This window comes from Podarcis melisellensis (assembly GCF_964234715.1).
Source record: "Podarcis melisellensis genome assembly, chromosome: 8".
NCBI classification, from domain to species: domain Eukaryota; kingdom Metazoa; phylum Chordata; class Lepidosauria; order Squamata; family Lacertidae; genus Podarcis; species Podarcis melisellensis.
The window spans coordinates 80905479-80931856 of NC_138540.1; the positions used below are offsets into that span (position 1 = coordinate 80905479).

Consider the following 26378-nt stretch of genomic DNA (forward strand, 5'->3'; position numbering starts at 1 on the left):
GCCGCCAGCCACTTTTCTTCTGCATTAAAAGTCAGGGACAGGTTTGTCGGAAGGAAACTCCATGTGTTTGTTTACAGAGGGGATTTGACATCCCCTCTCTTGATTTTTCTCAGTGTTGTTTTCCCTTTTTTTGCATTTTAACCCCTTCCTTCCCTCCCACCTACTTTTGTTACAGTCCTTTGGCCACCACTGCCTGCCCACCCACCCCCTTCACACAGACACCAAAAGCCCTCAGAAGGTCATAGTTTCCCTAACACGGTTTCCTTCCTTGGCAAAATAGCCGAGCTGGAGGTGGTTTTGTGGAGTCAACACAATCAAGTGCTGAATGGGCCATTGCCAAACCTGGTGCCGTCTGGATGTTGTTGGACTACAACTCCCATCAGCCATCAGCCCACACACCAGATTGCCAAAGAGATGGCTTACGTATGTATTGTACAACTTCAGACTGGGGGGGGGGGGAGTTGGGGTTCGGGTTTGAGAAACACTCGCTGCACCTACGACACCAATTCACCAGGGAGAAGGACTTGTGCCAAGCCTTTCCGCATGTGTCACATGGCTTCAAATGGCACAGCCTAGGAAAAGCTTTAGCCCCTCGATTCCTGCATTGCAGGGGGTTGGACTAGATGACCCTTGGGGTCCCTTCCAACTCTACAGTTCTGTGACTGAAGTCAACTGGCCCTTCTGTTTTGCTCAGCATTTTGAGAACCACAGCTTCAGTTCCCAGGGATGTTTCATCACAGTTCTGAATCAACTGCCTTTCGTGTATGCAGCTCCTGGACACAACCCCTGGAAGCTGAAGAATCGAGATGCTTTGCTGCCAAATCGATTGCAGGAGGAGAGCTGTATCCCCCCCCCCCTTATTTATTTACAACGCCAGCAACTTCCTATATGCACCCAGTGTAATATTAACAGGGGAGAGAGGGTGATGTGGCTCTTCCCCACACACACACACTGGAGAAGCAGGTTGTGACTGTCCTTAGTGAAGCAACACCTGAAGTCCAGTGAGAGGCACAAACCACGACAGTCCAAAGCTTGCAGTTCTCCTATGCCTGCGCTTCATCAGTCAGCTGGAAACCAACTTGGCAGCGCTTTGCAACTCAGCTTCAAAGCTTCTCTGAGTGGTTCGGTTCAGTTCATTCCAGGCACCTGAGCCCCACAGCACCCCCAACGCAGTAGGGGACGGGGCTGACCAGCAAGGGGGTTCCAGAGTGTCCAGCTCAGGATGAGGCTAACAACATGGGCTCTTCAGCTCTCGTGCCATCTGGCACAGAGCGCAGGGGCAGCAGAAACAGAAAGCGCACCAATCGCAGCACACACAGCCCTGTGGAAGAGGGGAGGACCGTCAGTCGGGGAAAGCCTTGTCTCCGCTCCTACCTCCAAGCGCCTCCCCGCTGCCCCGGATTAAACACCGAACATAGCCTGTGTAGATTGCCTGCTTTAAACCCAGTCTAACAGCCATTCCATCTTTTGTTCCACGGAGGGGTTTTCAGCAGAATTCTTGGCACCTTCCTCAAACCAGTTCCCACCAATAGCAGGGACGGCGTGATGGGAACTATCTCCTGATAGGATGTGCTCTCAAGATGAGACCCCCTGGATCTGCAAAGCAGCCTGCGTCTCCCCCAAACTCTGTCCTCTGGCCAAACTGCACCAATCCGGCAACCTCTCCCCTTTCTCCACATTGGACTTTTGTATGTCAAGAGGAAGAGCTGCGAGTTTCCGTCTGACCAGTAGCAAGAGCTAATTCCTTGACTCTACCAGACGATGGGCTGCAGCCCAACAAAGAACATGGGCTGCTGCGGTGGGATAGAGCTCTGGCGTCCATTGTGCAAAAGGCTGCAGAGCTCTGTGCATTTTCTCCCTGCCTGCACCTCCCTCCTTCACCCTGCCTATAACTCCCATGTGCCAACCGGAGAGCTTGCTTCTGCGCCTCCTGTCAATCACCTGCTGGAACGTTCCCAGAAGTCCCCCCAGTGATGGTACCTTGATGCGCAGCTGTTCTCGCAGGCCCGTCCGCATGGCCACAAGAGCCCCCGGCAGGAAGGGGACGCAGCAGCACTCGCCGTACTGCGTGGCCACCTTGCACATGAGGCAGGGAAGGCAGAAGATCCCGCAGAAACCTGGGGGAGGGGGTAGAGAGGGCTTCAATTTGACATGGAGATTGCCAGGTTGAGACCTGGACATTTTCTGCAACGCTAACACTCTGCACTGGACCCTGAAGCCGAGCGCCTTTGATCCGAATACCTGTAAATCAGCAAACAGGTACGGAAGAACAGAGCCTCCGTTGGGGAAAGACATGCCTTTGAGGCAGGCTTGAGCCTTGCACCTAAGAGGTGCCAGGCAGCAGTAGGGTAGCTTTGCTGCAAGATAGGGAGCAAAGCAACTGTGCCCAGGGTACCCTCCTCCCTGCCCCCAGCATGGTCAGTCCCCAGCAACACTCACATATCGATTGGTCCGAGCTGCAGTCCGTCAATCCCGATTTCCAATCCCTGTATGGACACGGGCAGTTGCTGTTGATAGCTGCTGGCTGAGTGACCACAGGGCAAGGCTGGAAAGCCATGAAGGTGAATGATGCCAGGAAGAGAAGGCACTCCGAGGATCGAAAGGAGGAGGTCGCCCAGCACCCAGCTCGTAAACAGCTATCAGCTCCCAGTCACAGGGATCCAGTTTTCAGCTACTTTCCCAGTTAGATATCATCCGGGGGGAGCGCTTCCTTTGAATTACCGAGACTCGTGTCTTACGGGGCAGTTTGGAGGAATTTGCAAAGGCTTGCAGCTGGAACACAGCACACCTGCGATGATGGGAGGCCGTGGGTGTGAGTCTTGGCACACAGAAGAGAAGGTGGTTGCAGGTTGCACAGAATCCAAAAGCTCATTTTGCTACTGTTCCTGCCACTCCAAACTGGCGGCAGGGAAAAGATTATAATTTCAAAAGGAGGCTGAGCGTGCAACACAGCTGGAGAAGGAAGGTGCGTGGGTGTCAAACCACTGACTCAGAAATGCCTTCAGCTGCACTCAGTGGCCAGGCTTTTAAAGGGAGGGGCGTCCCCAGGTGTGAAATGGCTTGAAAGCCCTGCCCCCTGACCCCAAATGCACGGTGGCAAGCTGTGCTGTTTGAACAGCGATGAGAAAAGTGCATTCAACGGTCTGCCACATGCCAGCCTTGTAGGTGGCACCAGATTATTCAGGAAGGTAAAATCTGCACAGAACTGTCCAGGAACTCTTCTAAATGGGGTGGCTGGGAAATGGTATGGATGTTGTTCAGCGTAAGTGCGGAGAAGCCCGGGTGGGGGTGAATCCTGACTTGATGTGCATGCCATTGGGGCTCAAGATTGGCTGCAACGTAACCGCTGATGATGGGTTTGTCTTCGGGTGGGTGGAACAAGCACTTCTTCAAAAAGCAAACTAGCCAGGCCTCAGGGTGTTCCGTGTTGTGCAAGTGCAATAAGCTTTGCGCAGGTGCACCAAAGTGCAAAAAGGTTACTTGTGTATTTTGAAGAAGCAGTAGTGTAGGATGGCGGGGTGGTGGATCGTGGGCCTCATTCGGCCCCACCCTGGCAACTTGGAAGTGGCCCCTAAAAACAGCAACACCCCTCGGAAACTGCTCTGCGCAGTTAGCAGCAGTTGTTTTCAGAGATTTAAGGAGCAGCACCGATTTCCAGGGAGTTGGGGACTGTGGCAGCAGAATCCCCCCCCCCCCCAGTTCTGCTGCCTCCAGGTTATCAAGCATTTCAGCCCAGTAACATGGGAGCGTTTCAGTCAATAGTCATCACAGCGCTTCATGGGATTGTAACAGACTTGGACTGAACCTGGTGCACTCCAAGAGCTCTCCCCACAAATTGGGTCAAAGCAGTGGGGATCGTTTCCCCCTGCAGAGTTGGCAGCTGCCCCCTTGCTCACGTAGCCGAGCTCACCAAGCAGCCCATCTGCATGCCAGTTGCTTCATTGTTAAGAACGACACGAGCCAATAAGTAAATTATTGACGGATTTGACACATGAGTACATGATGGTTTTTTTCAATAAAATCTTATAAATTATTTGAGCGCCTCTTTATGGCAGGGGGTGTGTTTATCTGTTTTCAAACAGTAGGATGACCAGTTTTAAGAAAGTTATAGTGCGTAGGTCAGGCATAGGCAAACTTGGCCCTCCAGCTGTTTTGGGACCACAACTCCCATGATCGCTAGCTAACAGGACCAGTGGTCAGGGATGATGGGAATTGTAGTCCCAAAACATCTGGAGGGCCACGTTTGCCTGTGCCTGGCATAGGTCTATCAATGGCTAATAGTCATCCTGTATTTGCTCCCGGAGAGATCTAATTAATCTTTACACTCCGAGTTCCCAAGAGGTTGTGTTGACCCTCTGCAGCTGAGCATAGGGACCCACCCACACCTCAGCTTAACGTGGCCTGTGAGTCTCGCCTGCTTCCTCTCATTCCTCCTCATCCATGTGCAGGCCCAGACAGAGGGGGGGCATATGGGCCACTTGGCCCGGGCCTCTGATTCCAAAGGGGGCCTCAGCCAGCATAGTCACAATCGCAGGGGATGCATTGGGGTGAACGCAGAAGCGCAAAGGCGGCGGTGGGCGGATTCCCTGGGGCCATGGCTGGCAGAGCAAGAGAAAAACTTCCCCGGCATCCGCATAACGTTTGTGAAAATTATTTATTTATATACTTATAAATAAGACTTCAGTTATCCCCAGGGTAAAAAAAAAGGCGGGGGCACATTATCTACCTGGCCTGGGCCTCTGCTTGGCTCTGCAAGGTCCTGTTCAGGTGGCATTCTCCAAGTGCTGCCGACCCATATTTCTCCCTAAATCCAGATATTCCCTAGTAATACTAGCACATCAGCGAGTGTTCTACATGGTATTGTTGGCACCCGTCTTGTCTCTAGAGCTAATGGAGTGTGCCTCTGGAGGGTGAAATCAAACCGCTGCGTTACCAGCACCAAAGTTTTTCCTCCTGATCTTAAAGATCTGGTTTTTTAAACAAACAAACGGGAGGATTAAAGTTCTGTATCATGTTACAGCCCCAATACATCAAGGTGCAGACCCTCTCAAGGCTTCATTTCTATATGCTACAGTGGTACCTCGGGTTACAGATGCTTCAGGTTACAGACTGCTAACCCAAAAACAGTACCTCGGGTTAAGAACTTTGCTTCAGGATGAGAACAGAAATCATGCGGCAGTGGCGCATCAACAGGAGGTCCCATTAGCTATAGTGGTGCTTCAGGTTAAGAACAGTTTCAGGTTAAGAACGGACTTCCGGAACGAATTAAGTACTTAAACCGAGGTGCCACTGTACTGGCAAAGTCGGCACCCTGACAAGCCCCAAAGGGATACCAAGGCTTAAAACAGTGAGGAAAAAGTCCACACCCAGATTAGTTTTTAATTAACAACTTCTATGAAGAGGAGTTTGGGTTTAAATTTAAAAGGGCAAAGGGAGCTTCGTTTGCTGGGAAATTAGGCAATCTTAGATGCTTCGTGAGCCGTCACTCCCGATTTGTTTCTGGGACGGCTTAGCAACATTTCATAAAAGCAAGGGGTTGTCTCACACTTTGCAGCGCCCGTCCTTTATTGAAACAAAAAGCCCAGTCCTTCCAATGAGCTCCTGATTTAGCTGCTCGAATTGCCTGCTGCATGGTGAAATCCCACTTGAAACGAGCAGCAGTCAAGAAGCAAAGCCGGAACGCCCCATTATTGGAACCTTTGATGGTGCATCTGCATTTATTAGCCAAGTTGCACAAACTGATAACATAGATGCCTGATTAAATCTTAATTAAACCATTGACTAATAAGGGGTGTTTCACACACAACAGAATTAATTGTCTTTTTGTTTGTCACCTAAGATAAAGGCACATGGCAGGGGCAGTGTCCACCTCTGGTGACCTACTTCTGCAAGTGACTTCCACTTGTACAAATGGTGTGTACAAGAATTCAATAGGGTATGAATATTAGCTTGGCAGAGGAACATAGCTTGACTTTCCTGCTTCACTCTGCAGAGTTCTGTGTAACCTGGAAACGCTCTAGAATTTTAAACACAAGCCATTTCAAAGGCAATGCCTTACAGGGTCTGTTTCTGCATCAGGCAGAGCAATCCTAAATCCAGGAAGCTGGTGGAACCTAATGCCGGTTTAAAGGTAAAGGGACCTCTGACCATTAGGTCCAGTCGTGACCGACTCTGGGGTTGTGGCGCTCATCTCGCTTTATTGGCTGAGGGAGCCGGCGTACAGCTTCCGGGTCATGTGGCCAGCAGGACTAAGCCGCTTCTGGAGAACCAGAGCAGCGCACGGAAACACTGTTTACCTTCCTGCTGGAGTGGTACCTATTTATCTACTTGCACTTTGATGTGTTTTCGAACTGCTAGGTTGGCAGGAGCAGGGACCGAGCAACGGGAGCTCACCCCATCGCAGGGATTTGAACTGCCGACCTTCTGATCGGCAAGTCCTAGGCTCTGTGGTTTAAGTTACCCGTACTCCAGATTCCAATCGGGACAAGGCTATACTGCTTACTCAAGTCATCCCAAGCCTGCTGGACGGAAAACAAGCCTTGAAAGGAGAATTTCACTTATGCCACACTTCTGCACGGTGTAAGCTGTGCCAGCTTGCCAGTTCCATGATTGAGCTGGAAGGGGTTTGGCAAAGCTGTAAATCTCTCCTTGCCCAGTCCTGCCATGCTGCTTTTGGGGAACAGGCCAGCTTAAATTTGGGCGGTTTAAGTGGGGATGAGGGAGTTACACTTGCAAGACCTCCAAACTCTCATTCAGGTGGATCCTGCATTCGGATTACACTATAAGTAGAAAAGCAATATTCTAGCAGAGTTAAATGCTTAGCATGGGAGGAGTCGCTCTGGAGTTACTGCTGCAAAACCAACAGAGTCTTGCAGACCAAAATGTAATTCTGGCAGCTTTTCACTCCACAAAAAAAGCTTAATGAAACTGCTAATCCCGAAGGCGCTACAAAACGGCTGCAACAGATTAATACGGCTACCCCTCTGGAAAGTGCTGCAGAAACATTTCTTGCAGCTGATCTGTGCAGCTTCCAGCAAATAGGGAGGCAGGAGGTGCTTCAAGCCATGGTGCTCGCTCTCTTCAGCCTCCTGTTTGAAGTGCCGACTGACCAGAAGCCAGAGAATGTGATCAAGGTAAGGCAACCAAAAGATTATGGAAGCCACACCTCAGGCTCACCAAAAGCAGCTTATGTGCAGCCCAACCTGCTGAGCAGGACTTGGAAGTGGACCGCAGCGCCTGTTGCTGCTACTGAGGCTGAACATCAGCTGTAGATCTCTATCCCCTTCCACAAGTTTCCCCAATCCATCTTGTGTTCTAACACCTCCTAAACTTGTCGCCGTCGCCTTTTCTTGTGGCAAGGTGTTCCATAAGGCAGCTAATGCACTGAGCAAAATTTTATCATTGCTACGGCAGTAACGCCAATGGTCCTCGTTCCTCCAACCACAGGGTAGTCAGATGAGATGACTGAGAAGCTCACAGGCGGAGCAATGAGGCAAACACTTCCCCTTTCACCTGGAAATTGGGCGTTTGGCCTTCAAAGCTTTTCAAGGCGGTTCCAGGATGCCAAGAGCGATTCTGCCTTCTTCCCCTCCAGTTTATTGCTGGTTCATTAGCTAGGGCTGTTCCCTCAGATAAGAGATGCATGAGTTTCAGATATAAACCCAGTCACCTCCAAAATAAAACAGCGTCATATCTCTGCGGCTGCACATACTCCAACCTGCCAGATATACATATTTTACTTTTCTGTTGGATAAATTTTGGGCGATACCTGAGGATCAGGGCGACTGATAATGTATTTCAAATAGCAGCTGAAACCAGTGATGTGGGGTACACCCCCCCCCAATTTGGAAATTCCCCACAATATTTTTTGCAACTATATTTTTCAGTGGACCCCCCCCCCCATTTTTAGAACGGCAGTTTCCTATAACATTTTAATTAGTTACACAATGAATTCATTCCAGTTAAAAATTGGCAGTGGGGATGCTTTTCCCAGGAAGGCTTGCTGGCATCTTTGTTGCTTATCTTTTTGTTTTTGCCTGGCAAAAACATTCCTCTTCTCCCAGGCCTTTGGCTAATTAAACAATCTATGGCTTTTAAAGCTGCGCATGTGTGTACGTGACGGGGGTACTGTTTTTGCTTGCGACTGTTTTTATACTGTCAACTGCCCCGTGATCCTTGGATGAAGGGCAGTACAGAAATGTAAGGAAGAAAAATAAATACAGGAAAAAGAAACACCACAAATCAGCATTGGCACAATCATATTGCCGTGCCCACTCCAATCTCCAAGTGGCAAGAAGCTCCAGTGGTCCCAGGGCTTCCATTTCTTTGGAATAACCATTGATGGAGAATGTGATGTCCTTAGGATATTTGGTTTTGTTTACACATGTCTACAACCTCCTCACAGGATGGAGGGGTGCACAGCAGGAGCACCCCAACGGTTTTTGCTTCCCCATTAGAGTTCAAGGGAAGCCCCAAAACACATCTGAGTCCAGCACAGAGCAAAACATACCTCTGTCTTCCCAGCTTTCAGAATCAGACTGGTTTGCCCTGTTTTATCTTGCAGATTCTAACCTCAGTCACAGGATCACAGGTCTGAAAGGGACCACTGGTATCATCCAGACTGACCCCTGCCAAACCTATAACAATGTAAAAATAAATTGCACTAGTCTGCCATCCTGTACTCATCAGTGGCCAACCAGACCTCTATAGGTAAGCCAGCAAGCAGGACCTGAGAGCAAGAGTGCTCTTGTGATTCCCAGAAACTGGATAGTAGAGAAGCGCCTTGCCTCCAACAGTGGAAACAGAAGCCACTGAAGTCACATCCCAGTTTAGTTCAGGACCGTGGATATTTTTCTAATCCAAAGTTTTCCAGAAAACCCTTTCATTTTAATTTAGTAGTGGATTTATCTTTCATTTTAATTTAGTACAGTGGTACCTCGGGTTAAGTACTTAATTCGTTCCAGAGGTCCGTACTTAACCTGAAACTGTTCTTAACCTGAAGCACCACTTTAGCTAATGGGGCCTCCCGCTGCTGCTGCTGCACAATTTCTGTTCTCATCCTGAAGCAAAGTTCTTAACCCGAGGTACTATTTCTGGGTTAGCTGATTCTGTAACCTGAAGCGAGGTACTACTGTAGTGGATTTATCGCTCACTTTACTCCCATCATGGAAGTCACATTTCCACGGTGGGTCTCCTGTTCAGGCACTGAGCACAGCCATACCTACTTTGTTTCGGCAAAATGGACGTTTCAAACAAGCTGAAATCACTGGCTAACTCTCAAGTCGAAAAGAGCTCAGTGGATGTGCTGCAATCTAACCCTCAAAACACAACCCTCTTGTGTTTTGAAACCTCTCTGGGACAAAGGCCAAGGGATGGGATGAAAAGTGCCAACACCGCCCAAGTCTTCAACTATGGCAGGCGAAAATCTGGCAGGCTGAAGACCTGGGTTCTATTCCTGGCTTGGAAGCAGATAATCCATTTGGTAGGCTCAACTGGCAAGCACACTCTCCAAGGTTGTACTGCTTCAAGTTTACAACTATGTGTGGGAGTTACACATTTGACTCAAGGCCCGCACAGTGTAGTATTTGTCATTAGAACTTGCCTGAGGCCCAGGGCAGCAGTCCTTGGTTGGGAGGCACAGAGTGTTGTGTTGAACATCCGTTTTGGCTGCAAAACGACGACAGTCTCCATGTCTCAATTCTCCAGAGGAACACTGACCCTGGGTGAGTGCCTGGAACCCCCTGGGATCTTGCAGAGAGTGGAGGTGGCACACGACTTTTGTAGCACTATTAATACAGTGGCTTAAAAATAACCATATAAGCTCCAGCTGCTGAAATTCCATCTTCTGTGTGACTCCTAAAGGTGCAGAGCCGTGTTCTCTGTGAACGAGGTCTGTAGCATCACCTTGCAGGCTGTCCAACAAATCACACCCTGATCCTTTATGAGCCCTGCTATCAATCTTCAGTAACCTGCAGGATGGCACATTTCAAAAAAGTTCATTTTAATGATTCTGACTGCAGTCAGCTTAGAAACTGTGGCCTGCTGGAAGACACCTGCAGGCGATATCTCAGGTTGGTTTGCACAAATTTCACAAGCTGTTCTGCCAAAAAGCTAACACGCCAAAATAGAATAGCAAAGGATATAAAATATGATTGCTCTGTTGAAATACGGTTTCATCTTATTGCACATGTAAGCAAGAAATCCATCCTTGCAATATGCTTTTTTGGAAGGACCATTTATATATGTCCTTAATTATTACCTGAGAAGAAAACGTAATATATGGCATATACTGCACTTGTCTCCTTGACTGAAAGATGCCTCCCATAATCTCGTTCACCTCGATTTTCCAGTTTCTTACTATAGTTATCTGCTTATGGTTTTTTATCCTAACTGAAAACTCAAACAAACATCATTTTAAATACCCAACCCAGCCCAACCTTCAAGCCACCTAATCTTTTCTAAAGAGTGTACATCAACTACCATCAACCACAAAACACAAAGCATGCATTTGTTCTTAAGAAGAGACACACCATTCTCATGGGATAGACACTTGTTACTCGTATTTTCATATCAAATGATAGCAATACTGAACATCCCAGTTAAGTGGGATAAATGCAGCCTTAATGTCCCTATCAAGTCAGTGAGGCTTCAGGACAGAAGCAGATGTACTCCTGGGCCCTCGTTGGTCCTCACACCATTCATTTTTAGACCCATAACTCACCCCATCTCCAAGGGCTCAAGGGCAGGTAACTAAGGCAACACGGATTAAGTATGATGGATTAAGACTTCCCACTGCTTCTTGACAAAACACTGAACCACCAGATGACGAGGCGGCCAAAGTAGCAGGAGTCTTTTGATATTGGCAGAGAGGTGCGTCCTCATTCGGGGTTGTGGACAGGTACAGCTGGATTGAGGCTAGGGGAGCCAAGCGCCCGAGTCCGCTTTAAAGATAAAAGAATATAAGAAGGAAGAGCCGTGCGGGAGAAGGGAAGAACTTGAAGTTGCCCTCTCACTGTTAGTAACAGGACAGCAGATGGAGTAAGAAACATCCACAGGTCAGCGTTTTTCCCACTATGGTGAGAAAAAGACCAGCACCGGTATTGAATTTGGCATGGGAGTCATTCTGGACTCACAGCTGTCCATGGAGGCGCAGGTTAATTCTGTGTCCAGGGCGGCTGTCTACCAGCTCCACCTGGTACGCAGGCTGAGACCCTACCTGCCTGCAGACTGTGTTGCTAGAGTGGTGCATGCTCTGGTTATCTCTCGCTTGGACTACTGCAATGCGCTCTACGTGGGGCTACCTTTGAAGGTGACCCAGAAACTGTAATTAATCCAGAATGCGGCAGCTAGACTGGGGACTGGGAGTCGCCGCCGAGACCACATAACACCGGTCCTGAGAGATCTGCATTGACTCCCAGTACATTTCCGAGCACAATTCAAAGTGTTGCTGCTGACCTTTAAAGCCCTAAATGGCCTCAGTCCTGTATACCTGAAGGAGCATCTCCACCCCCATCATTCTGCCCGGGCACTGAGATCCAGCGCTGAGGGCCTTCTGGTGGTTCCCTTATTGCAAGAAGTGAGGTTACAGGGGGGCCACCAGGGGGAGCATTGGAAGATGGCCGACAATAACATCTCTCCAACCCACACGAGGTGATTAAGAGGCTGATATGGGAGTATGCAGCCTCCCTTGCCCCCCCAAGGGGATGGGGGGACTGCCTTGCCAGCTGTGTCCATAATTCACCCCCGGATTCGAAAGAAGGGGGTGAGGGCACGTGGCACGAAGCCCTCGAGTGAGGTCAGCTCTCCCGGACGCTGTCTCTAATCGCGCACTGGTTCGCATTAGCTGGAAATATATAATTGGAAATATATAATTGGAAAGAAGCTAATGCACATACAGTGGTGCCTCGCAAGACGAAATTAATCCGTTCCGAATTTTAGAGTTGGAATTTAGAGTTGGAAACCTCCTTAAATGCTAGCCGTACATCTCTCTTACATTTACATCTCGCCTTTCTTCCAAGGTACTCCAGGTTGCCATACAGGGACATGAGGCAGGTTATATGTAGAAATCAGCATATGCAAATTTAATGCAAATCCTCCCTTTTTGATGATGCATTGCCTCTTTTTTGTTGGTGGGCTGATGTGGAAGCAGCCACCCTAATTGGAGCCCTGCATCTTGTCCCTTCTTTAGTTCTTCATTCAGATACCATGTCAATGGGACTCAGCTCAACCCCAAATTTCCAAAGGTTTAATAGCCAGGCTCTGAGAAACAGGTTTCTATCCAGTGCAAAATATACCATCTTGGCCATACGAAGCAGCTGCACTGCATAATCTGAGATCAGTTTCCAGGCTTTTTTGGAGACTTTTCAAGGGCTGCACCTTCTGGATAAAAGGTTGCTTCATTTCTAGTCGTAAAAATATTGCTGTCCCGGGCGGTTTCTGGAGCCGCTGATTTTGCGGCAAGATTGCAAATGGAATCATTATCAGTGGATCTGGGTTGTTCCAATGACCGCTGTGGGTGTTCTTTGATGTGGCGACTGCTTCAGCTTCATGTGGCTATCTTCAAAAACAAGCAGCTTTCAAAATTAAAAATACCACAATGAAGGAGAACAAATTGCTTCCAAAGCAAGCAAAAACAATTCTTTTAAAAATTAAACTAAATTAGTTTCCAGACTTGCGCCCAGTGGTCTGTGCATGTCAGCAGGTTTACTGGCCTGGCATTAAATGAATGTGTGGCCAATGTAAAACTTGGGCCCTGATGGTATTCTCCTACCCTGCAGTGATTAGAAATATGTCCGACTGGGCAGAAACCGTGCTGTACAAACAGCAGAATTATGTATTAATAAAGTACCGCATTTTTTGCTCTATATAAGACTCACTTTTTCCCTCCTAAAAAGTAAGGGGAAATGTGTGTGCATCTTATGGAGCGAATGCAGGCTGCACAGCTATCCCAGAAGCCAGAACAGCAAGAGGGATCACTGCTTTCACTGCGCAGTGATCCCTCTTGCTGTTCTGGCTTCTGAGATTCAGAATATTTTTTTTCTTGTTTTCCTCCAAAAACTAGGTGCGTCTTGTGGTCTGGTGCGTCTTATAGAGCGAAAAATACGGTATTTTATGGCGCTTAACGTAATAAAACATTTCTAAGCACTTTATAAAAAAACTACACAAAATTCAACACCATTTACTAAAAACGAGAAGACAACAAAACACAACTGCATCTCGCAGATAAAACTCCTTTATGAGAAATGAGAACGGGGTGGGTGCTCCTGGCGCTTTGTCTACGGGTGAGAAAACATTGCATTTTTAGTGTTAACTTTCAAATAACCAATGCCAGGTCACTGGTGGATCTTTGGATGATTTGCAGTAGGTTGAAAATTATTTCAACAGCGGCAGCGGCAGCAAACTGGCATTTCCCACATTGTTGAGTAGGCTGCTGAAATGAAGAAACCTAACCAGGCAAAAGGGCTGGGAGCTCAGCTCTGTTCTGGGTTAGAAAGCAGATTCCTAGGCTGAGGGCAAGCGGCGCAATGTTCTTTAATGCTGACCGTACGACTTTTGCACTTGGCTCTGGTTGGTAGACCTTGGAAGGTCTAGTGGAAGATGAAGTAGGAATCTGAAATCTGCCCTCCTCTGATTTAGAGGGTGGGCCAGCCCAGATCAAAGCGGAAAAGATTTGTGGTTAATCCAAATAGGATAGCTGCAGAGATGGGGAACTACCTGTGGCTGCTGTTCTGCCTGTGACAGAAGTGAGCCAGCTTCTGTCACAGTAAATCACACTGAGGAAGCTGGAGTTAAACCTTTATTAGCAAAACAGGATCTGCACAGGAGTCACGCTTAATGAGCACAGCAGCTCATCTCTGGCAAGTCTGTCCAGAGTAGCCAAGTTGAAGCAGCTGACAAGAATAAAGGTACCCCTCCCACAGCTTCCTGAGTGCTCTCCAGGGCTTTCCCCAAGCAATTTGAGACTGCGCCTGCACAAAGCTAACTTCTCCTCCGCCATTTTCATGCCTCACCTGGTTTGTGGGAGACCAGTTTGTCGCAGCAGGAGGGGGATAAACTTTACTACTGCAATTTTCCAGGCTAATGGCCTGCAAACGTTTTCTTCCCCTGGAATCAAATAACATGGACCACTAAATATGTTCCGTGAGTTTTTCAAAAACTGGTTTTTATGTTATATGAAAGCTCAGGTGTAATGTGGAAGATTGGGAAACGTCGGGCAAATGGAATGAACTGCCTTGTGAAGGCACCCTAGTCCTTGTATGTATTACTGTTTCTGCACATAGTTAATCTAACTCAGTCCTGTTGATCCACTCCTGGGTTTCAAACAGGTGTTTTTATCAGGTCTCCTGAAAATTATCACCAGTGAATCTTTATCTGGGCAAATCATGTTTCCTACTGCCTTATAACAGCCAATTCAACTCAAGTGAACCGAGTTGCAACATCCCTGCCTTGTTGAGCTCTGGTTTAGAGCCACACTTTCTGATGAGTAATCTTTCTTTGTCTGTGGCAGCTGCCACCTAGGCAGGTGTCAAAACTATGCCACCACTTTATCTGCTTCCTGCGCTTTTCTTCTGGCTGCCCTTCCCCTCTTCCTCCTCCCAAGTGCTCCTGGCTGTTTCCTGCTTCCAGCTCTTTCCCTTCACCTGCTCATAAATGCTTTCCACTCACAGTGAACAAAAGAACCCAGTACTAGAGGTAGAATAGGGATGGGCGGTGTTCATTTTCACCTCCAGGAAGTGGTGAAAAGGAAGAATAGAAGGAATCGTACGGTTGGAAGGGACCTCGGGGGGTCATCAAGCCCAACCCCCTGCAATGCAGGAATCTCAACTAGATCATACATGAATGGTAACAACTTCCATACAAGAGATCCCCAAACGAGATAGGACTCTATCTGTTCTAAATCTGTAATTAGTTTCCGAGAACAGCACTTGGGTATAAAGGATCCAACTTTGATTGAGCAGGCCCAACAAGCTTAGCTCCAGGGTCCTCCCAGACCTGCAGTGTAATGAATTATATAGAGAATGAATAACTGCAGCCACATACCCATTTCTCAGAATGAAGGAACAAACCCAAAGATCCTAAATTCTGACTCCTCCTCCTAGCATCAGCAGAGATGTCTCGGGTTTCCGCTTGCACTGCTCTAACCACTATTCTCCACTTCCTAGTGGACACACAACCAATTCAGGCTGGATACACCCACCTGCCCTGCAGTGGCAAAATCTGGTTTGTACCACTCCAGACTAAAATGTTGATAGTGAATATTCCATTTTAAAATCATCCCTCCCCAAGTCCTTGCACATGGAAAATCAGATGTCGGAGAGGATCCTAGTCTTCTCTGTGACACAAGGAAAACTAAGCTGGCTCAGATCAGAGCTATCTAGCTAAGCATCCTGGCTGCAAGTGTGCCTCCATCAAGCCCACAAGCAGGTCATGAAAGGAACAACAGTCCTCCTCTGCTGATTGTCTCCCACAATTGGAATTCTGAGATACACTGCTACTGGAATTGGAGGTATTGTTTGGCCATTGTGGCCAACAGCCATTGAAAGGTCTGTCCTCCATAAATCATCCCGATCTTGCTTGAAAGCTCTTGAAGCTTGGGCCATCACAACTTGTGGTAGCGCATCCCATAGATGTACCCTTGTTATCAACGAGAGTTCAACCATGTGATCTTCTACCTTCTGTCACAAGTAACACAGGGCAGGAGTATGGTTTTGCCACCTCACTGTGCTGTTTCTATAAACCGATCAGGTCTCGGCCCTTCCCAGTGTGGCACAGTCAGCCTCTTGCACCGACACCTCAGCTCCACAGCAGGAGACAAGGGTGAAAGGCAGCTCCCATAACGAAAAATTAATCCTGGTGACTTATGGCTTCAAAGAGATGCTTTCAGTGCCAGTGCAGTCTGTGGCTGGCTTTCTGTTTCCCTCTGCATGGGGGCCGTTTCGCACAGACGGCTCCCCCTTGCTGCCGTGCGGAGTTTTGAGTCCACTGCAGAACATATGATTAGTCCTCCGTGCCCCTGGCAATGCAGAACAATCATTTCGCTGCCTCATATGCTCCTTTCATGCCTGCTGGCTCTCCCACCCACCTTCCCACTTCAAAGGCTCAAACAAGCTTCTATATAATGAACTTGGGTGTTGTCAGTACCTGGAGGGCCAATAATACAAAGCTGGCAAGAAAGGGACAGTGCGATAATACCTACCAAGAGCTCCACTGACACCCCAGTCACACCTGGAGAAACCACTCTCTCTCTTACACACAAACATACTTTCCCACAATTCCCAGGTCCTCATGGCAAACCATGTTGCATAGAAGCTTAGCATCAGGTAAAGCCAAAGTACGGTATTTCATTTCCTCTCTACCAGCTGCATAACGCAGGAACCTGTATGCATACAGAGGTTTGCACATTGTCCAGGAAACACTCATAGAATCACAGAATTGTAGGGTTGGAAGGGACCACCAGGGTCATCTACAGGGACATCCCCTGTAATGCAGTAATCTTTTGCCCACGACCGGATGAAAGAGGCTTGTGCTCTGCTGACTGAGCTATCTCAGACCTCTTAGAAACCCGTTTGGCACACTTATTTAATATTTCCAAAAATATTTATATATCAGCATTCACAGAAAAGTATCAGAGTGGTTTACAACAATTGGATAGAAACCCATAAAATAAAAACCACATGAAAATGTTAAAATAAGAAATTGCCTAGCTATTGTGGATTTGTGTGTTCTTAATTGACTGCATAGGACGCAGGTGGCACTGTGGGTTAAACCACAGAGCCTAGGACTTGCCAATCAGAAGGTCGGCGGTTCGAATCCCCGCAACGGGGTGCGCTCCCGTTGCTCTGTCCCTGCTCCTGCCAACCTAGCAGTTTGAAAGCATGTCAAAGTGCAAGTAGATAAAAAGGTACCGCTCCGGCGGGAACATATACGGCATTTCCGTGCGCTGCTCTGGTTCACCAGAAGCGGCTTAGTCATGCTGGCCACATGACGCGGAAGCTGTACGCCGGCTCCCTCAGCCAATAAAGCGAGATGAGCGCTGCAACCCCAGAGTCGGTCATGACTGGACCTAACGGTAAGGGGTCCCTTTACCTTTAATTGACTGCACAAGTCTGCCGGAATAGAAAGGCGTTTAAAAGTTGAAACAGAAGACATCTGTGGTATCTAAGTGGCATTAATAATAATATTAATATCAATAATACTACTACATTTGCATAGCTTTGTGAAAGGCCCCATCAAACTTGGGATTGAGAGTCATTGTGGTATAATGGTTTGAGTGTAGAATTGGGACCTGGGAGACCCAGGTTCAAATTCCTACTTAGCCACGAAGCTCAACAGTCTAGTCACAGCATCTCAGTCTAACCTACCCTGCAGGGTTGCTGTGTGCATAAAATGGACAACCATGTTTGCCACCTTGATCTCCTTGGAGGAAAGGTGAGGTGCGCTTTAAAAATAAAGTAAATGTTTGCCACACCGCACATCGAGAAGACTGCTGCATGGATTAGACAGGTCACATCGGCGATGGCTTCATTTCCACAGCCCTTGTTGTGTGACATTGTGGAATTCCCTTAAAATGGAAAATGCTACATGTATGAAGACATGGCAAAACTGTTACATGGGGTTCTTTTAGAAAGTAATGAATGCAAGCAAGTTAAGAAAGCAACCTCCGCAAGCCAAGTATGGGCAAGTGTTTGTGAGCCATACAGTATATGGGTTGATCAGTGAGCTGATCCAACTACACGTTTTTGTTTTGAGCTTGGATTTAAAGCAGCCTCCTTCAACCTTGGGTCCCCAGACGTTGCACAACGCCCATCATCCTGCACTACAGAGGAAGAAGGCTGGGGAAGATGGGAGATGTAGTCCAACAACATCTGGAGACCCAAGGTGGAAGAACAGAGAATGCACCTGAAGAATGTTTTTGGAATCCTTTCAAAGTCATTGGGTCAATAAAGTTGGTAGAGCACTCAGCGATCTCTCTAGTCTGTGCAGCAAAGACACATCTGATGGCTGTCCAAATCTTGCAGCCTCTTAAGAGCTATTCCAATGCAAACTTACTCAGGCATGCACTACCAGTGTCTGCATGTTCTATGTGATTTTCATCTTCCTTATGCAAAGAATTTCCACCTACATTGTATAGCTAGTATGCTCTAGACTCTTGTATTGGCAGATTCTCTGGGGCCCATGCAACACCAAGAAGAGCCAAAGCAAGAACTGCTTCACTGACGTGGCTCCATTCAACTTGCTGGCTATTGCACCAGTAGAAAAGGGATTCCCAGAGCACTCAGTAAAGGGCAGAAAGGGGTGGCACACATGTGTACCAGCTGATACCCAGGGAGCCTGTTACATCAGTTCAGCAGCTACGGAGAATGGTTGCATTGAGAACTCCAGGGTTTTATAAACACATTTCAATTTCATGGAAGAAACAAAATAAAATAAAAATTCCTTCCAGTAGCACCTTAGAGACCAACTAAGTTTGTTGTTGGTATGAGCTTTTGTGTGCATGCACACTTCTTCAGATATCTGAGCATGTTGGGGGCACCAGCAGCGGAAGACTGGCTGGCCCAGTTGTTGCAGCCACAAGGTCAAATAGGCCAGGAGGAGCAGCTGGCAGATGGGACCAGCAGGTGCTATTTGAGGATTTAATCCTGTCCCCCGCTCTGCGGTCTCTACTCATTCCACATCAACAGCAGCACAAGCAACAGAAGCTCCACAAGCTTTAAAGTGGAAATATATTTATATGTGTGTGGACGTGTTGCGAGTCTATAAAATCAGATTACATTGCAGGTAGCCTCGAGGCAGGAGATGCTAACAATTCTCAGGCACATCCCTCACCTAAATCACATTGGTGAAGGAGCCAAGGCTGGAGACAGTCCTGGATAATTGATGGTTTTAATCTTTTCAAAAAAGGGGTATAGGCTATCACTTGTTTTTTCATCCCAGCATCCCTAAATGTAACGTGATATTTGAACAGCATCTAGGACAACCTAATTAAATTAAGTATGTCTCCTCATCTTATGTTCCCTCTAAAGACAAAGACCAATGCAGACTTAGCCAATCTGATGACGACTCAAAACCTTGCTTGCTATTTTGTGCCTTTTACTTTGACCCAAGTAAAGTTAATGAACTACTGTGGATACTACAGGTAGGTAGCCGTGTTGGTCTGCCATAGTCAAAACAAAATAAAAAAAATTCCTTCCAGTAGCACCTTAGAGACTAAGTTTGCTATTGGTAAGAGCTTTTGTGTGCATGCACATTTCTTCAGATATTTTTATTATTGGGTAACTTTACTTTCTAGGATTACCCCCCCATCACTCTGGTTCTAGAAACTGGGGCTTTCAGGATCTTCCACTCTATTTCCTGGACCCAAGAGATCAGGACACAAACCTGAAGCCGTGATCTCTTGCATGAAATTAACTCCACATTATTATTCCCGGGGCATCTTGAGTCATTTCCAAATTTGGTTTCCAAATTCGTTTGTTGACAGGTTAAGTCAGGCTGTCAGTGCTTAAGGACAAAAGAGCACATGTCCTCGCGACAGCAGATGTGAGGCAACAGGAAAAATAAGTCATATGAGAGGCAATGGGTTACACAAGTGCTGGGAAGGAAAAGTTTGTCCTAGGACTAAGGTTCTCAGAACTTGAGCAATAATTCCTCAGTGAGATGCAGGAAGCTGAAAACGTTTTCTCAAGCATCTTCTTTTTGTCCACCTCTCAAGAATGCATCTTAATTGGGTTAAGAATAAAAAATGAGCATTGTACTGATTTAGCACACAAGGGCTTTTGGGTTTTCTTGATATTAATGTGGTCAATGGTGCTACTCAAGAGGTGTGTGTTTGTAATTATAACCTGCATGGCAGCACATCTGTGAGCTTTTGACAATTCAGCACACCCGAGGTATCTTAACAATTTAACTAATTAGCAGGGGGAGCTTACCTACTGCACCAAGTGCAGCAATGTGATAGGGTAATTATTTGAAAACTGTATTTAAGTTGATCAAGCGGTGTAGTGTGTAGTTACAGAATACTGTTAGGCAATGTTGTTGAGGAAAAGTGATGAGAAGGAGTGTTTTGCAGCTTTTTGATTATTATTTTAAAATGAAGATAAGCAAAGATGTTGCAGGCAAGCTTTTATTCCGTCGCCCCAGTGGCTGCGCAAACTCGGTTGGCGCAGATGTCCAACAAGGGCCTACTGGGATCACGGGTGATTCCTAGCCCAGAGAAAATAGAGGATGAAAGAGAATGTTGTAAATAATCCTACGAAAGCCAGTAGCCTACAAAATAAATAAATAAATAAATTTAAAAAGTAGTAGTAGTAGTAGTCTGCTGGGGACTGGCTCCATCTCTCCTGCAGTGGGTCACCTCATTTCAATGCTGGGCACAGAGGAAGAGGCTCCTCTCTTTGGGAAGCCCACCTGGTTTCTATGCTGGGTATGGAGGAGGGACAGAGGTCTCCACCCCTTCTCTGCCAAGCTACTTGCTTGCCAGCATACAATTTCTGGTTGCTTACACCAGCCAGGCTAGTGCTTAAATGCAGTGGCGTAGCGTGGGGGGTGCAGGGGGGCCAGCCGCACCGGGCGCAACATCTGGGGGGGGGCGTGCTCACACTTGCAGCTCTCTGCTCGAGTGCTAAAATCCACGGGTTAGGGGGCGCAAATTACTTGACTTGCCCCGGGTGCTGACAACCCACGCTATGCCACTGCTTAAATGCAAGGCTGATGTACAAGCCTGAGAAATGAGACTAGAGGTCCATCTAGTCCAGTATCTATTTTCCATCAGCGACCAGCAAGATGCCTCCAAAAAGTCCACCAACACAGCCTTAAGCAGAAAAAAATTTCCAATAGACTCCCTTGCTGTTACACCCCAGCAACTGGTACCCAGTGGCACACTTCCTTTGAACAAGAAGAAATCTTCATATAGGCGTCAAGGCTGATAGCTTACATGGAGTTGTAGACACTCTCAAAGATCTAAAGAAGGCAGGTCAGGCAGGACTTCCCTCCAAAGAAGCCATGTTGATAGTAAGCAATAATGACTTCTTTAGTGTGCGCCATACATCTATCATCAACAACGTAGTCCCTCAATTTACCAGAGGCAGACCTTAGGCCAAGTGGCCTGTTAATTTCTTGCTTGTCCCCTTTCGGGAAAAAACAGCAGCAAAATGTTGACCACTTTCCAAACATCTTGGTAAGGAGACCGATTTTAGTGACATGTAGTATATTTTATTATGAGATTAGCAATCATTTCAAGAATTATTGGGTGTCTGCCACCCGAACCCAATGGCGTTAATTTTAATCCATCAATCAACTGTAAACTTCCATCTCCTGTCATCCCTATATGATTAAGTTCTTCTGGTGTTGAGTCAGATGGCTAATTCTGCAGCGGCCACACCGGGGCCAGAGCAAACACTGACACGTGTGAGGTAGGAAATCTAAATCGCAATCCCATTATACACTAATCCACCATGATGGTCTTCTGCACACGCGCGCGCGCACACACACACACTGAAAGCACCATCACATTCTTGCAGGGCTCCCCTTCCTTTCACTGGGGCTTGCCCAGTGGATTGTGCCCCATGAGCCAGCTCTCTCGTCTCCCCACTGCTGCTGTTAAGGGCACCCAAAATCCACTGTCTGAGGCAGTGGCTTCCCCTCATGTGAACCCATTTATAAAACAGGCCTAGACATACTCAGGCAGCGTCCTCACTCAACAGCCTCTCCTTGCTGTGGGGCGACTTTGTCTCCTATCCAGATCACGGTTCAGTCCTTGTCCTCTGTGCTCTTCTACATTAAACACTCTATAGCCACAGCACATCCCTTACTACTTGAAAAGCAATGAGTGTGACCTGCGGCACCCCTGCGCCGACTGCTTCTGTCTGCAGTGTGCCCCTTACCCAGTTCACGCAGCCCATCTTTCGCTGAAGGGAATTTTGGACTGACCGAAGACTCTGCCTGGCCTGACGGAAGACTATCTACCGCTCAGTTTGCAGCCGCCCCTCCCGCCCTCCTCTCGCATCAATCAAAGTCAATGGTGACCTCTTCAATCTCTTCGTGGCTGTTCTGGACGGTGCTCTTGCCGTGCATCTCCTTGAGGTGGCGCCGCAGGCCCGGCTTGTGGGTGAAGTGCATTTCGCAGTAGTTGCACTTGTGGGGCTTGATGCCGCTGTGGAGGTTGAGGTGGTCCTGCAGGGTGGCGTTCTGGGTGAAGCACTTGCGGCAGACGGGGCACTGGAAGGGCTTGAAGCCGGTGTGGACGCGGATGTGGCGCGTCAGGTTGCTCTTCTGCGAGAAGACTTTGCCGCAGCGGAGGCACAGGAAGAGCTTGTGCTCCTGCACGTGGCTCACAAAGTTCCCCAGCTGCTGGAACACACTGTTGCAGCGGGGACAACGGTACGGACGCTCCAGCCCCGGCACCTTCCACGATGCCACCCCGCCACCCGCCCGCCAGTCCCTGTACGCCATGGCCGTGCCGTGCCGGTGACGATGCAGCGGGTAGTTCCTCCACTGAGGGGCAGGGGCAGGAGCTGCTGGAGGGAAAGTGAGTCCTTCGCTGCTTGCTTCGTCGTCATAGCAACCCTGCAGGTAGCTGCGCGTGATCTCCACAGCGGAGTTGATGAGGGAGAGGGAGATTGCAGGAGAAGAGGGGCCGTGAGAGTCGCGTGGGGTGAACTCAGGCACCTCCACTTTGACATCCTCGGAATCTGTCTCCCCCGTGGGTGAAGGAGGTTGCTTCTCCTCCCCTTCTTCTTCCCCATCCTGCTGGGAATAGCTCCCCTCCGCCTGCTCCTCCCGCAGCAGGGTGTCTGCCTTGGGGACTAGGTAGTGGGAGACTGCCTGCGCACAGCGCTCCACCACGTGGCCCATCTGCAAGAAGGAAGCAGCTGTCAGGTAGTTGACCAGTTCCTTGATGGGCACCTCGAGGCATCCTGTGTAGCAAGAGAGAAGAAGCTGGCGCCCAATCTCCGGACTCTGGAAGAGTGAGACGGACACCTCCTGTGAGTCATTGAGCAGGAACTGGTCACGCAAGAAAGGGGAGCAAGCGGCAAAGACCACACGGTGCCCGGGAACCCGCAGATCGTTCACCTGCACTGTCACGTCACAGAAGCGCCTCTGCTGCCGCAGCTGGTCCATGCGGTGCAGCACCCCATCGCCATAGCCAGGAAATCGAAACTGCAGCCGTTCGCAGGCTGGGGCCATTTTTGATGTGCCTGGGAAGGGGGGACAAGACATGGGAGGAGGGGACAACTGAATTATATGCAACACACTAAAAGGGAATCCAGACACTTGGATATCCATGTTTGTGAACTGGGAGGCACCTGATCCTTGTTTCAGACTAGGAGCGACTAGGATGAAGAGAAATTTCAGTTTGATTGGGTGGAGGGGAATAAAAAGACTTGCCCTTAAGAAAACTCACACAGGTGCTATTTCCATGTTGAAAATAATGTTACTACAAACTGCATCAAGCAGCTGTGCAATCTCATCAAGTATTGAAGTAGTTATAAGATACTTTAATACCAAGAGTGAAATTTCATGTCTTCATTCATGTGCCCAAAGAGATTTTACAGATTTAACGAATACTTTACTGCCTTGTAAAAAAGTTTAGCAAGTTTACAACTCTCTTTCTTTTGTCATAAAATGGTCAAGAACACAACAGCAAGGCAGTTAACTAGGGTTCACCATGGGATCATATTTCTTTGGTGCTTTAAATGTTTCCAGGCGCAATTCAGAGTTAGTTTTAACTTAGAGCTCTAATCAACCTTCTCCTATATAAGGCTGTTCACCAGCTACAATCTTCATTGTAGTTCCTTCTCTGGAACTGCCCCCCACCCCTGAGATTAAGCAGATGGCTGGGGGGCAGGCAGTGTTCTTTCATGGCATCTGGTTTGTGGAATTCATTTTCCAGAATACTTGCCTGGAATTGTTTTTATTATTTTTACTAGGCTAAGGTGGTGGTTAATCTGTGGCCCTCCAGATGATGTAGGACAAAATCTCCCATCATCCCTGGCATTGGCCCTGCTGGTTGATGAGTTGGGTTCCTACAACACCTAGAGGTTAGCCACTTCCACAAGTTGCATCAAACACAGTGGGACTTAATTTCATCCTGTTTACTGGAGCGTCTAATAAACTACAATAACCTTGATGGTTAATCAGAGATGGCCAGGAAGAGAAAATTGAGAGTAACCAACCCAGAATTTCTAAATATTTCCAAACTTGGAAAACTTTGCTTACTTTAAAATATGGTCTGTTAACAAAAAGGATTACAAACCATTACCTGATCCTGGTTTGTTTGAACAAACCACTGTTTAAATTCACAACATGGAACTCTGGTTTATTTGAAACCAAATAAACAGATAAAACAGTCTCCAATCTTCTATTTCCAGTCTCCCAAGTGGACAGCATACTATTACTGTACTATGATCTGTTTTAACTGTTTTTAATTTTAAATCACTGCAACCTTTCCTGGGACCCGCTGGTGATGGGCAGGTAGTAAATGTGATAATAGTAGTAACACTTGATGGAAGCATATAGTTTAACATCACAAACAAATTGGCCCATGGTATTTAACTAGCCTTGTAAGCTGCCACAAGAGCTGCTTTAGCCAACTTTTAAAATAAACCTACAAAAGTGAGTAGCCTGCAAATGATGCTACTAGCCCATTCGTTTACTTTCACGCACTTTTTTGCTGCTCGCGGCTATGTAAGGATTGCTTACATAGGGCAGGCAAGGTAATAAATTATATAAACAGAAGAAAGAATTTCAAGTTAAGTAACAATAACATCTATAAAGCTGGGTACTGTACCTGTAAGATCCGATTCGGCACAACCCCTCTTGGCTAACTGCACCCCCAAAAAAAACATTTCCATCAAAATGGTAATGTTTTGTGAACTTGACAGCTGAAGCGCCACTATAGCTAAAATCCAGCAGGCACAGACAGGAAATGATTGCCGAATAACATGTGATCCCTGCTTATTCCACCAGATCACCTCTTTGTGCATCAAATGCTAGTACCCTTTTATGAATGAAATTATTTATTTTCCCTCACTTTGGAGGGATATCGACTGGGAAAGGAATGTAAAAAAAAGACTATTTATCCTGATGCTTAGAATGCACGGGAATGCTTATTAGTTTTAAATGGGCATTTTACGCATCGTTTGTTTAAGGCTGTTTTCTCCGAGAACACAATGAAAACCACAGCGAAACATTGAGCCTCCCACCGGCGCGCATGTGCCTCCTTACTACTATTCTCGAAAGCGTTCTACTCCGCTTGCGTAAAGCGCCTCACTACGCCCACCCTCGCCCATCTGCGCCTTTTCGAACTCCGAAGCTGCGCGCGCAGCGACTCCTGCCGGGCGCCCGGATCTCCCCGCCGCGCTGTTCGCGTAGCTCCTCGCTCTCTCCCCATCCCAGCGAGCTATTCACAGACGCCTGATACGCTCTTCCCGCACCGTACGCCTCTGCGTTCCTGTTCGCAGACGGACGCAAGTTACGTGAGATGCGCCGCTCCTCACGCTACTCACCCGTAACCGCAGCCCGTTCGCCGGCCCCACCACCGGCGCCTTGTCGTCTCGCTTCGGGCGTGGGGAGGGGACCGCTGCCGCTTCTCAGGGCTTCCGAGGCGGTCGCTTCACACCGGCTCCGTCAAGGCCACTCGCGGCAACCCGGCCGCGCCGCCATCTTGGAATCCGCCCTCTCGGAGGGTCCGGGACTTTTTCCCCCAGGCGGGCAAGGGCAGGGATTGCTCCGCGGAGCGACCCGCCGCTGGGGCTTGTTGCGAGGGGACGGGGGGGAGTGAAGGGGTCGCGCGAGCAGAAGCGGAACCGTATCCCTCCGCCTGAAAAGAGTCCGATGCCTGGGGACAACGAGGCATCGCCCCACCTCACACTGAACCCCACAGGAGCCTCTGGCCCGTTGGCAGGAGCCCCCTGAAAGCAGCCAGCCCCACCTCCATGCCACCTGCCACACCACTGCCTCCTTCCACAGAAATTCCCTCACACTGTCATTTATGAAATTCCTATGCCGCCCTTCATCCGGGGGTCCCAGGGCGGCTTACAATACAGTGGTACCTCGGGTTACAGACGCTTCAGGTTACAGACTCTGCTAACCTAGAAACCTTACCTCAGGTTAAGAACTTTGCTTCAGGATGAGAATAGAAATCGTGCGGTGGAGGCAACAGGAGACCCCATTAGCTAAAGTGGTGCTTCAGGTTAAGAACGGATCTCCAGAACGAATTAAGTTCTTAACCCGAGGTACCACTGTATATAAAACACAGCAGCAATGTGCAAAAGCAGTGCCCCCAATGTGTCTTCTCCACCTCCCCATTTGGCACTTCTATTTCCCCTTCCTACAACCAGGGACAGGCTTGGGTAATAGGGCATCCTGAGTGAGGACAATAT

The 26378-nt window shown here is 48.1% G+C and overlaps 2 protein-coding genes and 1 long non-coding RNA gene across 4 annotated transcripts in view; all 3 read right to left on the reverse strand.

Annotated features, from left to right (window-relative positions):
* LOC309376272 overlaps positions 1-11087 on the reverse strand; it is a 152813-nt gene extending 141726 nt beyond the window's left edge. The window contains exons 1-2 of the long non-coding RNA XR_014171140.1: positions 9115-11087; positions 6334-8878 (exon numbers count right to left, since the gene is read on the reverse strand). This is a non-coding gene — a long non-coding RNA (uncharacterized lncRNA). The remainder of the gene's footprint in view (positions 1-6333; positions 8879-9114) is intronic.
* On the reverse strand, positions 584-4008 carry LOC309376217 (cornifelin-like). Its single transcript, XM_081922490.1, has 3 exons — positions 2440-4008; positions 1981-2117; positions 584-1321 (listed from the first exon to the last, which is right to left on the reverse strand). The coding sequence occupies exons 1-3, from the start codon at positions 2555-2557 to the stop codon at positions 1229-1231; spliced, it is 348 nt and encodes a 115-aa protein (XP_081778616.1). The 5' UTR covers positions 2558-4008; the 3' UTR covers positions 584-1228.
* A 10098-nt stretch (positions 11088-21185) lies between the features above and the next one.
* On the reverse strand, positions 21186-25673 carry LOC309375791 (zinc finger and BTB domain-containing protein 26-like). Of its 2 annotated transcripts, XM_081921716.1 has the most exons (3): positions 25503-25673; positions 23068-23192; positions 21186-22953 (listed from the first exon to the last, which is right to left on the reverse strand). In XM_081921716.1, exons 2-3 carry the CDS (start codon positions 23179-23181, stop codon positions 22000-22002), a joined length of 1068 nt encoding a protein of 355 aa, XP_081777842.1. In that variant the 5' UTR covers positions 23182-23192; positions 25503-25673; the 3' UTR covers positions 21186-21999. The 2 variants fall into 2 exon arrangements, with proteins under 2 accessions (XP_081777842.1, XP_081777841.1); XM_081921715.1 differs by having other exon boundaries at positions 21186-23192; positions 25503-25672.
* Positions 25674-26378: the final 705 nt, after the last annotated feature.

Coding starts and splice junctions, on each gene's coding strand:
- LOC309376217 (XM_081922490.1), bottom strand. CDS start 2,557: ATGGCTTTCCAGCCTTGCCCTGTGGTCACTCAGCCAGCAGCTATCAAC. Junction 2,118..2,439: donor CAGCTCGGACCAATCGATAT/GTGAGTGTTGCT, acceptor CCCCTCCCCCAG/GTTTCTGCGGGATCTTCTGC. Junction 1,322..1,980: donor GAGAACAGCTGCGCATCAAG/GTACCATCACTG, acceptor CCTCTTCCACAG/GGCTGTGTGTGCTGCGATTG.
- LOC309375791 (XM_081921715.1), bottom strand. CDS start 23,181: ATGGCCCCAGCCTGCGAACGGCTGCAGTTTCGATTTCCTGGCTATGGC.